This window comes from Carcharhinus amblyrhynchos, chromosome X (assembly GCF_965287045.1).
Source record: "Carcharhinus amblyrhynchos chromosome X, sCarAmb.v2.hapA, whole genome shotgun sequence".
Lineage (NCBI taxonomy): Eukaryota > Metazoa > Chordata > Chondrichthyes > Carcharhiniformes > Carcharhinidae > Carcharhinus > Carcharhinus amblyrhynchos.
The window spans coordinates 9,999,098-10,015,831 of record NC_137359.1 but is presented as its reverse complement, the minus strand read 5'-3'; the positions used below and the strand labels follow the sequence as shown (position 1 = coordinate 10,015,831).

The 16,734-nt window shown below is 41.9% G+C and overlaps 1 protein-coding gene across 1 annotated transcript; it reads left to right on the top strand.

The window, feature by feature from the left end:
- Positions 1 to 622: 622 nt before the first annotated feature.
- Positions 623 to 9,793, top strand: LOC145362065 (chymotrypsin-like elastase family member 1). The gene is made up of 8 exons (XM_080218122.1): positions 623 to 662; positions 2,014 to 2,081; positions 2,396 to 2,493; positions 3,796 to 3,921; positions 4,755 to 4,891; positions 5,916 to 6,061; positions 8,329 to 8,478; positions 9,763 to 9,793. The coding sequence occupies exons 1-8, from the start codon at positions 623 to 625 to the stop codon at positions 9,778 to 9,780; spliced, it is 783 nt and encodes a 260-aa protein (XP_080074248.1). The 3' UTR covers positions 9,781 to 9,793.
- Positions 9,794 to 16,734: the final 6,941 nt, after the last annotated feature.

Here is a 16,734-nt window from a genome sequence, read left to right as displayed (position 1 = left end):
GGGCTGCACTTCCTTAATAGTGCACATGGCTGTCAGAATAGATTGTGTTCAAATCCAAGAGTGGGCCTTGTCAAAGGTTAAGGGTACTACCACTGAACTGAGGCTGACAATTTGATGAGTGATATCAGCCAGAGTAGCAGTGTTAGACTTGACCTCAATGACCCAGAGTTAAGCAGAGAAGTATCATCCAGGTCCCCCCTTCCCGGTCACTATCCAACACTCCCTGGGTTGAAGGTGTGGATAGAATTGTTATCAATCAAATAGTTTGTGATATTCATTGTCAAGATTCACTAGTAAGTAACAACCAACAGAGCCCTGTACAAGAGGGTGACGACAATTAGAACATTACCCCAGCGAGCAGCCAGCATTGATGTAGATAACATTTCAGATTGGAATTCAAACAACAAATAAATCAACAATCAGCTGGGATCCTTCACATATTAAGTGATATTACAAAATCTAATGATGCATATTACAAGATATCTCAGTGTACCGTCAGTGTATTTCCCACAGTTGATAGCTTAATGGCATGTCACTAACAATTCTTTTGAATAGGAAGGAGTATTAAAGTGAAGTCACACAGCTAGAACAGTCACTGCACGCAACCAGCAGAACTACCAAAATGTTGAGCCTGGTCATCTTGGGAAGCCTTGCTTTGCTTGGTGAGTAGAAACATTTATATTTTACAGTACAACTTGAGCAGGCACTGATTTGGTCAACATGGATCCAATCTGGTTCAGTGTGATCTGGGCTCATCTTGTCTCGTGTGACATGAACTTCAAAATTCCTTACTCATTCAATGAAGGTTTCTCCACACAAGAGCCCATCTTGTGAAGCAACTCCAAAAGAAAGTACACCTTTTGTAAGAATCCCTCCTCTGCTACTGCGATACAGGGATACAAATGATCGCAACCACACCAGAGGATGTAGCTTTACTCACTCTCAGATAGAAGACTGTTTGGAAAAAGTGATCTGAACAGCTGCTCCAGACACATGGGCACATAATGCAGGCTGCTAATTCAGTGCAATATTGAGAGAATACTGCACTGTTGTCGGTGCCCATCTTTTAAGATGAGGTGTTAAACTGAGGACCCCCCCCACCCCGCCCTCTCAGATGGTAAAGAACCACCAGCACTATGGCACAGTGGTCAGCCTTGCTGCCTCACGGCACCAAGGATCCAGGTTCAATTCCTGGCATAGGTCACTCACTACCTGTGTGGAGTCTGCACATTCTCCCCATGTCTGCGTGGGTTTCCTCCAGGTGCTCCGGTTTCCTCCCACAGTCCAAAGATGTGCGGGTTAGGTAGATTAATCATGCGAAAATACCCCTTAGTGTACCTGAACAGGCACTGGTGTGTGGCGACTAGGGGATTTTCACAGCAACTTCATTACAGTGTGAATGTGAGCCTACATGTGACTAATAAATAAACTTTATTATTGGAAACTGAACAGAGAGGTCTTTGGGAGTTCTGGCCAACATTTATTCCTCAACCAACACCGCTAACACATAGATTAGTTGATCTTTTAGCTCACTGCTGCTTGTAGGGCTTCTGTGCATATTGGTTGCCAAGTTTGCCTCTAAAACAGTGACTCCATTTCAAAAGTACTTCATTAGCTGTGAAGTGCTTTTGGACACCATCAGGGCATGAAAGATGTTTTACAAATAGGAGTTCTGTCTTTGCGTGGAATGGGGAAATCACTGCTGTCAACTGCAACCTGACTCAAACATGAATGTGTACTAGCTGAAGGTAGCAAGATGTTGAGGTCAAAATCAATGGTATAATATCCTGAACATGATTCATGCTATATTACAGGATACATAATTACATATTCCACTTTCTAGTTATTTAGTTGCACGTGAATTTAAACTCCACAAAGCAATAAATAGTTCTCAAGTATATAATTCAGCACCAGTCACTGAATGACCGACATACGTTTGATATGAAGTGGCAAGACTTGACAAATGCACTATAGATATAATCCTAAAATATTGTCTTAATTCTTTCAATGCAGGGCAGTGCTTTGAGCATCAACGTATCATTGGAGGAGTTGAATCTCAACCCAATGCTTGGCCATGGCAGGTATGAGACTTTTTCTATCCTTATCTTTCTGCAATAATGAAAATTACCAATAGCCTGATTTAGAAAAGGAAGCCAATTCTCAGTGACAAATTGGAGTTTGTGGGTCATATCTTCAGTATTTTCTGAATAGAATTTTACAGTACAAAAAGAGGCCCTTTGGCCCATTGCGTCTGTGCCAGCCATCAAGCACCTATCCATTCTGATCCCATTTTCCAGCACTTAATCCATAGCCTTGTATACTATGGCGATGTAGGAAAAAAGTATTTCAAAATTCAATTTTCCAAGCCATTAATCCATTTTTTTTTTAACAATAGGTTTCACTTCAAGGCTTATCTGGTAACTGGTATCATACATGCGGAGGTACACTGGTTCATCCCAGATGGGTAATGACTGCTGGCCACTGCGTAGACCGGTAAATTATTTTTATTTTAATTTCATTCATTAAATCTTACGAGTGTTTGTGGCTGATAGCCTGTCCCACATCACTTGTGAATCTTATTGCGAGCCTTCCCAACTTCCCTACCATCCTTCTTTGGAGGACTGTTTTCTTTCTCTTTTCCAAAATATTCATCCTCTCGTATCTCCTTTATGTCCTTTCTCATTCCTCAGCACTTACTGTATCAACCTTTTCCCAAGAATCCAATGAAATTTACAATATTTCCTTGGGGTTTGTAGGTCTTACTTATTGTTTTCTCTCCTCATAATCTGTCTGCAGAAATAGCTTAACTTTGCAATTGATGGCTGGGTGGTGTTTGCTGCACAAAATAAGTGAAAGGAGGTTCCACGGACCTCCTCTGTGCAGAGGTATGAGGTGGGTCGTCCAACTCGGAGTTGCCCAAGGAGGTGGATAATGTCCTTGTGTTATCATTGGAGATGTGCTGAACAAAGCGAAGTTATTTCTCTGAGGGGGCAAGATCAGTGACTGGATTACTTTCATGCAGCTCTGAGTGAGTACCTGGAAGTAGATTGTCAATCCGCTCATCCACAGCTGATGCATGGCTCAAGGAAACCAGTAAAGAAAGAGAGCAGCAAGAATATTTTGGAAAATGATTGTGCACTTTGCGTAGCCAAAAAAAGTCACCCAAGAAAACAGAAAATGAACACTTTCTGATGCACAGTTGAAGAATAACAGAACAACTGTAATTGCTAGGGAAGTTTTCTTTACCTTCCCCCACCCTGATAGGGCTTATACATCATTCCTGCTCTCTGATTTTACAAGCTGGAAAGTATAAATCATTGTGTATACACTTCATCCTTTTATATTATCCTTAATGCATATCTTGTTGTATTTTTCATCTTGTTTTTGCCTAGAATAAAGTCCTCAAAACTATCTGGAAATTTAACGTCACCAAACACTGAGCTTAATTTTAACTCTGAGCATGTAAATGGATTTTGAGTGAGTTATAATCTCATCCCCTAGTTTACTTTATTTTGCTTTCAGATGACTTAAAATCATAGAATCCCTACAGTGCAGAAGGAGACCATTCAGCCCTTCAAAGTCTGTACCGACCACAATCCCACCCAGGCCCTATTCCCGTAACTCCACATATTTTACTCTGCTAATCCCCTGACACTAGGGGGTAATTTAGCATGGCCAATCTACCTAACCCACATATCTTTGGACTGTGAGAGGAAACAGGAGCACCCAGAAGTAATCCATGCAGACACGGGGAGAATGTGCAAATGGCTTACAATTTCTTTCTTTGATAAACAGACCAGGCTTGATATACCGTGTTGCACTGGGTGACCACAACATTTATGCGACGGAAGGTCCTGAACAGTACATATTAGTTGATAAAGTTGTGCTGAACAAGCAGTGGAGTGGAGACCTTTCTATTGGGTAAGTGCAATATATGGTACATTACTTACCTTTTATTTATTTGTCACAAGTAGGCTTCCATTAACACTGCAATGAAGTTACCATGAAAATCCCCTAATTGCCACACTCCAGCGCCTGTTCCGGTACATTAAGGGAGAATTTAGCATGGCCAATGCACCTAACCAGCATGCCTTTTGGACTGTGGAAGGAAACCAGAGCACCTGGAGGAAACCCACGCAGACATGGGGAGAACATACAAACTCCACACAGACAGTGACCCAAGCCAGGAATCAAACCTGGGTCCCTGGCACTGTGAAACAGCAGTGCTAACCACTGTGCTACCGTACCTTGCAGCGCTGTAATTATAATCAAAAATTATCATGTGAATTCTGAACACACGCAATCGGTACACTCGAGAAACAGGAAATACCTCCTGATCAATCTGATAATTCAAGGGCCAAGTATTTGTAAGTGATGAGTAAACATTAGACTTAAGTCACAAGTGAGCAGTAATTCAAAACCCTGGGTGTCCATCTTGTAGTCCGGGTTCACACATTGCTGCAATAAAATTTTATACAACCTGAAGCAGGATAAAGGCAGCTAACTTAAATATCAGGCCACAAGCGAGAACCTCACAATGGGGTAATTACTTTGCTCCAATTTACATATCCTGTCCTGGAAAAGGAAATGGCCTCTATACAACAGAAAAAACTCTGAGCACTTGCTTTGGTTTATTGACGCTGTAAAGTAGTAGCATGTAGATACGTTTTTATCATTAGCCAGAATGATCATTTTTGGGATGTGTCACGCTCTGTTATTAATGAAAATATTGAAAAGCTATTTATGTTATGTAGGCACGATATCGCAATGGTCCGTCTTGCTCAAGATGCAGTTCTCAATGACAAGGTCCAGCTTGGATTACTGCCACCAAAGGGAGAGGTTCTGCCAAATGACTACCTGTGCTATGCCACCGGATGGGGTTACACATTTAGTATGTGCTTTAGGATCTAAGCTAGTATTATAGAAATTATAATTTTAAGAAGACCATTTGACCAAGCGTATCTTTATTGGAGACTGGCTCTTCAAATTGAGTTAGTCATGTTGGTTAGTAGGCGAAACGTGAGTTTCATAGTAAAAATTCCCTAATACTCAATTGAAGAACGGCAAGCAATATATTTTATCTGAAAAAAATTCCCAAATGTATTACTCACCAGGGAATTGGGAAGAGAACAAAGAAGACAGAGACTCAGTTTTCAGAAGCTTCATGTTAAACCATGTTAAATGCTGAGCATGAGATTACAACAGATCATTCTGAGAATAGTTGCTGCACTAATTTCCTATCTTCTCTTTTCATTGCTACGTTCTTGCTTGAAATTTAGCTCAAACTAGTAGGATAGCAGTCACCCATTTCTGCTGGTTGTAAGGGTTCCAAATGAAATTACATTGCAGCAGTTTCAATCCAGTTTTGAGGTTGGTGGGGGAGGGAGGGAGGGAGTGTGGGGGACTAGTCCATAGCACAAAACTGCCCAAATTCCGACTAATATACATTCAAAGGTCACCAGTATAGTCCAGAAATTCATAGTTGCAGGCTTGAAAATGTTCTTCAATCTGCTTGTTGGTATTAATATTTTTGGAGAAACCTAAGAGTTAGCCCAGGACACTACCAAGATTAAAAAGAGTTGGAAAGCAGATGAAATAAATAAAGAAGCTGTAATTAGTTGGATGTCAAGCTTTAGTTTGGAAAGTCAGTAGAAATGCAGAACATAGGCTTTGGTAGACAAGCTTAAAGTTCTAGGGAAAGAACCAACTTAGAGTAGGAGGCAATGCAACGTACCTTCATTTCAACAACATGAAGTTGCAGGTTCAGGCAAGAGAGTGTAGGAGAGTATATGTAGCTGAAGGAAAATAAGAATGACAAATTCAGACTGCAATGACCATAGAATAAATGTGGACTAGACTAAGATCAATTTTAAAAAGGAAACACTGTATTAATTGGTTGTTTTTCCTCGATATAGATGGTGGTGAAGTGACTCCAACTCTTCAGCAGGCTCCAATTAGGACTGTTGACTACAAAACTTGTTCCAGACCTGACTTTTGGGGCTACTATGTTAAGGACATCATGGTATGCGCAGGAGGAGATGGTTTTGTCTCAGGCTGTCAGGTAATGGTTTCAGATGTTTTCCATATTAATGTTTTACATTTTTTGAACCATGTTCCAGGATTTTAGAGTTTACTATAATTCTCCTATCAAAGCCAAAGATGGTAAGTTCAGCACACCAGGTCCCAGGGAGAGTCCAACATCAACTGCAAAAAGATATGCTGCAATATTTTCAGAAATATCCGGGAAAGGTGTACTAGACCCATCCAGGATGTGAGTCAACAACCTTATCTTTTGGAGAAAGTAGGCTTAGGAAGTCTCTCATCTACCCTGTGTGGTGATGTATCTTGGAGCTGGAGAACACATTCACATCTAAGATTTGGCCATTTTTCCCCCCCAACTTTCTGCCTTTTTGGGGAGATTGCAGAAGGCACTCAAATTAGTGGCCCCTGAAAATCAATGAACCCAGTGTAAGGGTTTCCCTGGCTTTATACCTTGTTCTACAACATTTCCCCTCAGAGGAAAATGTAGTGTAGTCTGCAGCCCTCTCATGATAACTTTTAAAGTCACTGAGATTCTAGTGGCTTTGGGGCTCACTCTGATCTTCTTGTGGTGCATAAAAATTGCAATTGTGCTCTGGAATTCTGAGGGTCTGTGAGACTGAAACCAAATCCTATTCATCACCTTAAGAAAGGTTGGTTCCTGGTGCTGTTTTCCTTACTATTCCATTCTCTCTCTCTCTCTCCCTATAGCGTGGAAGTCAAACACTGACGATTGGTATCTATATATTATCTTCTGCACTGTAAATTTTACACAACACTTCCCAATATATTTTGTATCATTCTCTCCAGTATTAGTACACAAGTCTGTTGCCTATCCTTACTTTATTATATTTTATATTTTTTGGTATCTGGAATGCAATTTACATGAACAATTTCTAGTGTGGGTGGTAAAGAATTGAAGCACTTGCACACCTCTGGGATTCATTTTGTCACGTGTCAATGCAAGAGCTGATTACACACACAAGGTCCAAATGGGCAGGTTTTACACTGGCAGGAATTTACAATCCTGCCAAAATCAATGGAAATTTAAATGGCTCACGCATTTCATCATTCCGCTCCCGCCGCAACGGGGCCATGCAATTCCATCCAAGCACACAATTTACTATATGGCTGCATATGTACCGGAATTGAACCAATGCGTAACGATATTCCTGCAGCATTCAAGGAGAAGCCTGGGTGCAGTGGCTAGGATGGCGCTTCTGCTCTGTCAGCAAGCACTAATATGCGGATGGAATGTAAATAAAAATTGTCAGCATGGACTGCTGATGGTGGCCTACATGGAAATTTGCTGTTTTTTTTAAAAAAAGCTTTTGCCAACTCTCCTTAGTCAAAAGCTGATCCAACTGCTAAAATACTGGGGCGACTGGGGCAAATACTTCTGATACTTATCTGATGTATCCAACTGCCAGGGATACAGTGCAAGACTCATCAGGTCGCATTCATGCGCACAAGTTCCATATGGCTACGCATTCAGAATATTCTGGCGCAATCTAAGCAGACCGAGAACAGCAAATTTTGCATCGAGTGAAAGCTGATAAATGAAGAGCAGCCCGCAAATGCTGACTAACACTAATCTACACGCCTGCCATACCTGTCCTCAAGTGCACAATAATAAAATCAAACAATGCTGAAAATACTCAGCAGGCCTAGCAGCGTCTGTAGAGAGAAAAACAGAGTTAACGTTTCAGGCCTGTCATCCTTTGTCAGAATATCATCAACATAAAGGTTATTGACCTGAAATGTTAACTCTGCTTCTCTCTTCGCATATTATTATAGAATCATAGAATTGCTACAGTGCAGGAGGAGGCCATTTGGCCCATCAAGTCTGCACCAACCACAACCCCACCTAGGCTCTATCCCCATAACCCCAAATATTTATCCTGCTAATCTACCTGACACTAAGGAGCAATTTAGCAGGACCAATCAACCTAACCTGCATAATTTTGGACTGTGGGAAGAAACCTGGAGGAAACTCACGCAGACATGGGGAGAATGTGCAAACTCCACACAGACAGTGACATGAGGCTGGACGTGAACCCAGGTCCTTGGTGCTAACCACTGTGCCACCGTGCCTCCTGGGGGTGTATTAATTAGAGAACCTTCTCACAGGAAATTAAATGAGTGGGATAGCATTTGTGACTGTGTGGATTTAAAATGGGCTTGATGGGTCAATGAACCAATCTGTGCTATGCTTTATGTCCCTATGTTTGAACAGAGGCAATAGAAGAAAAGAATGGCAATGGGATTTATGTCTTTTTTCTCTTGCAGGGAGATTCTGGTGGACCTCTGAACTGTGAGCAAGGTGGGAAGTTCTATGTTCACGGAGTGACCAGCTTCATCTATGCAGGAGGATGCAGGTTCTATATGAAACCAACAGTATGGACCCGCGTTTCTGCTGAGATAGATTGGATCAATGAGGTGGGTCAAGAGATTAAATTCTTGCAACAATACTTCAACATACAAAACAAAATGTATTCATTTGCTTCAAGAAATAATCCAGTTGAGGTTTACATTGCCAATAAATCTATTTAGATAAAATCAGTCGAAACTTTGACTTTAATGATATTGTAAAACTATTTGTATTGCACAACAATGGCCGGGCAAGAAGTGAAGTAGCACCCAGGACGCTATTCTGGATGCTAGACTCACCCAATTCAAAATACCATTATCTCTAGCAGTTCAACACAACGTGGAGCATTTAATAGTGTGTAGTCCTAACGTTAACTCCCGTCACATTACTGTTTAAAGCAATATGTTTAAGGTTACACAGGGATCAACTAACAGCTAGAATGGAGTTAGCAGACAGAATGGTTAAGGTCAGGAAGACTAGCTGTAGCAATAGGTGCTGTTAATGGTTGGTATTCTGGAAGAATGGGATCTGTTGGGCTGAAAGACCCTCATCATCTAAAGTTTTTGTTCATTCATGGAGCAAGGGCTTCGCTGGCTGGCCAGCATTTATTACCAATCTCTAGTTGCCCTTGTTCAGAGGGCAGTTGAGAGTTAATCACTTTGCTGTGGCTCTGGAGTCACAGGTAGGCCAGACCAGGATGGCAGATTTCCTTCCCTAAAGGACATTAGTGAACCAGATGGGTTTTTCCGACAATTGACAATGTTTTCATGGTCATCAGTAGAATCTTAATTCCAGATAATTTTTTTATTGAATTCAAATTCCACCATCTGTGGCAGGATTCAAACCCAGTTCCTCAGAACATTAGTTGAGTTTCTGGATTAATAATCCAGCGATGATACCATTAGGCCATCATCTCCCCCTTAAACATACCTCATGAATTCCTGAAAAATGATACAAAATATGCAGGTTAGGGACTGTTTCCAGAAGTGAAGCTGAATTACTTCACAATTCAGGCTCACAACAAAAGACAGAAACAAATGAGATGAAGGCTTGCAGAAATGATGTTTAAATTAGTGGTGCTGTATATCCCACTGCTAAAGGCAAAGTGAGGCGAGGTTCTGAATATCTGTCTATTGAATCAAAATGTGGAGACATCAGCGTTGGACTGGGGTAAACACAGTAAAAAGTCTCACAACACCAGTATTTGATAGTAGGGTTTACTATCAAATAAACTTGTTGGACTTTAACCTGGTGTTGTGAGACTTCTTACTGTATTGAATCAAGCACAGTTGGAAGGACACAGGTTGAAGAAACAATGAATTGTTCTTCAATAACTATGTTTTATTTTTCAGGTCATCACGAAAGGTTGAATGTTGAAGCGTGGTGATTCATATTAGGGATCTGGAGATTCACCCTATGTATCAGTAAAGTTCCATCAATAAAATACATTTCATGAAAAAAAAATGCTTTCTTCTTATTTTTGCCTCTTAGTGAATGTATATTGTGGCTGGTAATGCGATCTGGTCGCAGTAGGTGTGGGACTGTTGTTCCTCACATTGTGTACAGTTGACGCAATGCAATCTTAATTTAAATGTAATTATTCTGTACTCGTGGCATGTAGCACATTAGTACGCAGGAAGCATGGGCAGCTTATTCAGCAGCAGCTCTTAAGACTATTGAGGAGGAAACTGACTTTGATTTCAAACATAGCAGAAGCAAAGCACAAAGGGCAATGGAAGTGTTATTGGGAAGGATTAAACTTCTTCAAGCAAAAGGGTGCTCTCCAGTCAAGAACACTGCCAGGGCAACTTGGACAGAGGTGATCAGGTGAGTCACTGTTATCTTGACACGTGGCTCAAAACTGGAAGTAGGTGAGAAAGAATTTGCTATCTGATGCAAAGCTGCCTTAGGCAAAGCTTTCCATAATTAAGAGAGTTGTCTTACAAGCGTCTTAATAAAATGTCAATGTAAGCATCACAAAGAGATCTCTCCAGTTAATGCTCATCTGCTTTACAAGTTGCCATGTTTCACTCTGCAGTGCTGCCATTCCAGCACGTTTGTCCTGTGGCCAATGAAATGGGCGAAGAAATGGATGTCGCGCGTGTGTGTGCACGCGCGCGCGCGCGCGCACACACACACACACACACACACACACACACTCTGCTTCTCGATACTTGGGTCACACACACTTATACTGTTTGATTTAAGAATATCAACTATACTAACACTGCAGTGCAGTACCATGGGAGCACTGATTTGTCAGACGTCTTACTTTCAGATGAGACATTAGACACCCATCTATTCAGGTGGATTGTAAAAGATCCCATTCTGCTATCTGAAGAACAAGGAGTGTTCCCAGTCTCTTGTGCAACATTCTTCCTTGAACCAAACCAACCTAAAAAAGATTTAACTAGGCTTTCTTTCTTTTTGTTGTAGCTGGGATCTTGCTTTGTACATACTGGTTGCTATGTTTGTCTACAGAAGAACATCGTGCACTGCAAAAGTAATGCATTTGCTGCAAAGTGCTTTGGGACATCCTTTGGCATGATAGTGTCATAGAAAGGTTCTTATCCCAACATCTGTCTATATTCTATCTGCTCGCAACAGAAGGGTGCACATCATCTGTACAATTGAATGAAGATGGAAGGGGTTCAACTAAAGTGCGAATCAGTAGCTTCCCTCTAACTTTGTGGCTAGCTTCACTGTTGGCTTTTCACTCTTTCTTACAAGTGTGCACTCACTCATTTACTCGCTCACACAAAGGCATACGCTGCACCCTAAAACATGATGATATCATGCCATGTAAAGTTGTATTTTAATGCTGGTGTTTTGTCAACATTTTATTGCCAATACTTGAAAAAATGCTCTTGTTCTGTTCCTCTAGGTATCCAAGGATACGGTGACAGAATACAATGATCACCTTGAACCAAACACCTCATAGTACTCTGTATCACTCCATAGTGATCCACTCAGTGGGATCGCAAAGGAACAAAATACTGAATCACAGGAGGGAGTACTTTGTCAGGCATACAGCACGAATGAGGAGTTGGGGGCAACACCACCCGCTGTCCAAAGTGTCAGTTTGAAGACACGTAAAGCTGTTGAGTCCAGGAATTTGGACATTGCACAGTCTGCCTGCAAATGATGATTGGTAACTCTGTACCAAATTTTTTACAGTTGGAAACATCAATAGAGGATTCCATTGTCTGCATCTGTGCAGTGCTGCATAAGATCAAGTGTAGTATCGACATGCTGTGCTTGGTTGAAGTCATTGGGTTACATTTCAGCTTCATTTGAAGCAATTTTTAAAGCAGCATCTTGGTCTTTTGGCTAATATGCAAATGAGATCAAGCCTTGGAGGAGGAGCTATACCTACTCCAATCAGCTTGGATCATGTAGATCAAGCCCAAGACAGGAGGTGAGAGCCCTGCCTTGTCAGCTTGGATCTGGAATGTCTCAACTTGTTGAGACTCTGAATTGGATTAATTTAATTGAATTGCAATAAAAACAAAAAGACAAACTGTTCAAGCTGTCCTAACCAAAGTTACAAACAACAATCTCTGTGACTAAGGTGCATTATCCCTCCTTCTCCTCAACATCTCTGAAGCAGTTGACCACACCAGCCTTCTCCAAATGCATCTCTTCTGTTATCTAGTTCCACTCATATTTATTCACTTCTAACCACAGCAGCCCAAAATGGCTTTCCTTCCTAATGTTTAGCTGGAGGAAATTGGAAGACAAAAAGTATTGTCCACCACCACAAACTCTTTGTGGTTGCTGTTAGAGACCAGATCAGAAACCGCAAGGTATATTATGAAGTTAGACTAGACCCCAACTTTTTTTTATGTTGGCATTAGTGTGGGGATAAGATTTTTCACTCCAGGTATGATTCTATTGACCTACTAGGAAGCTTTTATCAAAACAAACTTAAGTATTTAACAATACAGTTTAACTATAACAAAATGAATTGACTCAACTTTTACCAGTTGAAATACTTAACAAGATACAATTCTTAACTGCTAACCTAAACCTATTAGTTCCAATTTAAGCAATATTCCTCATAGCTTTAAACCCCTCTTCAAAATCAGTTGGCAAACAATACAGGTTTATGTGCTGGTATGCAAGCTCAAGGTTCCAGAACACCACTGGAGAGAGATATACACTTAAACAGCAGCCTCCAGAGAGAGCGGAGAGAAACACTTCTTGCTTCTTGCAAACACAAGCAGAATATGCCTGCTTGTCCCTGTAAGCTTAACTCCTCCCATTAGCGCACAACTCATTCTCTTGTCTACTCTGAAACCCAAGGGGATGGCCCAAAAAATAAACAAAATATAGCTCAGATTAAAACAAGCACCTCACTATCCAGAATCGATTATGCGACTATAGTCTCGGCATGTGGGCTGCCTGCAGCAGACAGATTGGTACCATTTAAACAAAACCAGTTCTTAAAACATACCCAATATAAATACATCTCTTAAAGGCATAATATCGTGGCATTGCCAATAATGCCATCCCCTCTGCAGCCACTCTCTCAGGCTGAATCAGACTATTTATAATTTTAACATTCTATTTGCCCCTGGGGAGATCTTGTGGCTCAGTTGGTAGTCTCTGCGCCACAAGCTCCCAGCTACGTCCCACTCAAAGCTTTGATGGACATGGAAGGAGTGCTCATGATGTGGTTCAGGTAGACAATCAGATTGCTAATATTTCCAGCACTTCCCCACCATTCCACAAAAGAGAAAAGTGTGCGTGAAGAAATGCAACAAACATTTTTGCCTAAGCCATAGGCTTCCAGCCTATATCATTTCCATTACAAAGATCACCTCCTTCCACAATGTCACAAATTCAATGTTCCATATTCTATCCCCCACACCCATCATCCTAGTCCTTGCTGACCTACACTTGTTCCCAGGCCTTCAAAAGCTCAAATTAAAAATTCTCCTTCTAATGTTTAAGTGAATTCATCTCCTTGCCCTTCTCTGTCTCTGTAAGATCCACAAGCCCTACGAGCTCAACAATCTCTTACCCATCAAACTCTCTCCAACTCTAACACTGGCCTCCTGTGCAAGCTCCCTTCATCCCCGTGTGTTATACAGAGGTACCAGCCAGACTGGCCTGTGTCACACAAAGGACAGCATGCAGGCTGGTGTATATTTCACTTTGAATGTAAGAAATAAGAGCCAAAGCAGGGCATTCTTCCCATTGAGCCTCTTCTACTGTTCAATGAGAGCATGGCTGATGTTTGATCTCAACTCCAATTTCCTACCTCATCTACATGTCCCTTGATTCCCACAGAGTCCAAAACCTACTGATGTCAGCTTTGTATATATTAATGCCTGCGCGTTCACAATCCCCAGGACAGAAGAATTCCAAAGATTCACAACCCTCTGACTGAAACAAATTCTCTTCACCTCAGTCTGAAATGGCCAACTCCTTATCCTGAAAACTTAATGAAACTCTGTACAATTGCATGAAGACTTAATTACTTGTAATTACCATGCAATTTGGAAAAATAAGCTTTGTCTTCATAGCTGTTTGCTGCACCCTATATGTTAACTTATATGGTGTACAACATAAGACTTGAGGAGCAGGATTAGGACATTTGACCCATCAAATCATGGCTGTTCTGATTGTGGTCTTAACTCCACTTTCCTGTCTGCCCCTCGATAACCCCTCGAATCCCTTATCTAGCAAAAATCTATCTAACGTAAAAGAGAAAATGCTAGAAAATCTCAGCAGGTCTGGCAGCATCTGTAAAGAGAAAAAAGAGCTGACATTGAAAGTCCAGATGACCCTTTGTCAAAGCTCGAAGGCATAGAAAGTGGGAGGTATTTATACTGTAGTGTGAGGGAATGAAAGATGAATCATAGCCTTTCCCCTTGTTTTTGTGGGTATGACTCATCTTTCATTCCCTCACCCTACAGTATAAATATCGCTCCAGTTTACCTCTTGATTTTCAATTAACTTTGGGAAGTTTTCCAGTCTTCTACAATGAAGACAGGCACAAAATACCTGCTCAGCACCTCTGCCATTTCCTTGTTTTCCACGGTCAATTTGCTCTCTAGAAGACCAGCACGAGTTTTAGTCACCCTTTTCCGATTTAAATACTTGTAGAAATTCTTACTGTCTGCACTTATATTACCAGCCAGTTATCTCTCAGACTCTACTTTCTCCCTCGTTTGTTTTAAAGTCATTCTTTGTTGGTTCTTAAAATCTAACCAATCTTCTGATCTACTGCTAATCTTTGCAGACTTGTACTGTGTTTCTTTCAATCTGATATCCTTAACTTCCTTATTTCAACACAGATGATACATCGTTCTCAACAAGTCTTTTATAGTCCCATTCATTTCTCCCGTACTTTTTCTTTGCTAACATTAATTACTTTGGTCAGTTAGCCCAGTTGGTTAGATGATAGCAAATGGTTCAGAATACTGCTAAGTCCATGGGTTTAATTCCTGTTCTGGCTTGGGAGGTAGACTTGGGGCCTGCGTCTTCACCTACCCATGCTTGATGCGGAGTGGTGTCCTTCAAGCTGCATAACAAATTCTCTCTCTCTCTCTCTCGGACAAAGATGCTGATGGCCCCTCATGGACTATAGCTAATTATCTAATTAGTGGGGAGGCAGTGACGTAGTGGTTTTGTTGCTGGACGAGTAAACCAGAAATCCAGAATAATGTTCTGGAGACCTGAGTTCAAATCCCACCACAGCAGATGGTGTGAATTTAATCAATAAAAATCTAGAATTAAAAGTCTACTGATGACCATGAAACTATTGTCAATTGTTGTAAAAACCCATCTGGTTCACTAATGTTCTTTAGGGAAGGAAATCTGTCTCCTTACCTGGTCTGGCCTACATGTGACTCCAGACCCAGAATGTGTGTTAAATGCCCTCTGAAATGACCAAGAAGCCACTCAGTTGTATCAAACCGCTGGAAACTCTGAGGAATTAAACTGGGCAGGTGACCTGGGCACCGGAAATGACAAGGGCAAACTCGGCCCTGTCATCCCTACAAAGTGCTCCTTACTAACATCTACAGGAGGCCTTGTGGCGCAGTGGGTATCTCCCTGCTGTAGGTCCAGACACTCCTGCTCGAGTCTAACCCCAGGAATCCTTCCACCACTTCATACACTATTCACCAAAGGATGAAAACAACAGTGGGCAGGATTTCTTTTTCCTCTCCATGGCGTGCTTGGTAGTGATGGAAGGTGGACGCTGCTTGCTGGTGGCAGGATCTTACAATCCCACCATTGTCAATGGGGGTTCCCATTCAACACACCATTCTCTGCCAGGAAACCTGCAGAGGGGTGAGCCATCGGCGGGACTGGAAGATTTCAGCAAGTATGGATGTGCAGACATGCTAGCAACAACAACTAACATCTGGGAGCTTAAATTGGGAGAGCTGTCCCACAGGCTAGTCAAGTAACAGCCTGACATCGTCATACTCACAGAATCATGTACCAGACACCATCTGCCATCCCTGGGTATGTACTGTCCCAGGACAGGCCCAGCAGAGGTGGCAGCGCAGTGGTGTTCAGTCAGGAGGGAATTGCCCTGGGAATCCTCATCATCAACTCTGGACCCCATGAAATCTCATGGCATCAGGTCAAACGTGGGCAAGAAAGTCTCCTGCTGATTGTTATGTACCATCTCTACTGATGAACACCACTTGGAGGGTGGCAAGTACTCTGAGTGGGGGACTTCAATGTCCATCACCAACACTGGCTCAGAAGCACTACTACTGACCAGACTTGCTAGACTGGGTCTGCAGCATCTGGTGAGAGAACCAACAAGAGGGAAAAAGATAATTAACCTCATCCTCACCAACCTGCCTGCCATCGATGCATCTGTCATGACAGCATTGGGTGGAGTGATCGGGGCACAGTCCTTGTGGAGACAAAGTCTCATCTTCACACTGAGGATACCCTCTATCGTGTTATGTGGCACCACTACGTGCTAAATCAGAAAAACTTCAAACAGATCAAGCAAGTCAAGACAGGGCAACCATAAGGTGCTGTGGGCCATCAGCAGCAGCAGAATTGTACTCAATCACAATCTGTAACCTCATGGCCTGGCATATCTCCCACTCTACCATTACCATCAAACTGGGGAACAAGCCTAGTTCAATAAGGAAACAGGAGGGCATGAGGAGAGCATCATGGGGCATACCTAAAAATGAGGTGTCAAATTGGTGAAGCACAGGACTAATTGCATGCTGAACAGTGTAAGCAGTATTGGATAGACAGAGTTAAGCAATCCTACAACCAACTGGTCAGATCTAATTTCTGCAGTCCTGCCATGCCACATCCAGTTGTGAATGGTGGTG

Bases quoted from the DNA above. Each gene is read 5' to 3' on its own strand.
- LOC145362065 (XM_080218122.1), top strand. From the start codon at position 623: ATGTTGAGCCTGGTCATCTTGGGAAGCCTTGCTTTGCTTG. The intron at 663-2,013 runs GTGAGTAGAAAC...CTTTCAATGCAG, and splicing joins GGGAAGCCTTGCTTTGCTTG to GGCAGTGCTTTGAGCATCAA. The intron at 3,922-4,754 runs GTAAGTGCAATA...TATGTTATGTAG, and splicing joins AGTGGAGACCTTTCTATTGG to GCACGATATCGCAATGGTCC.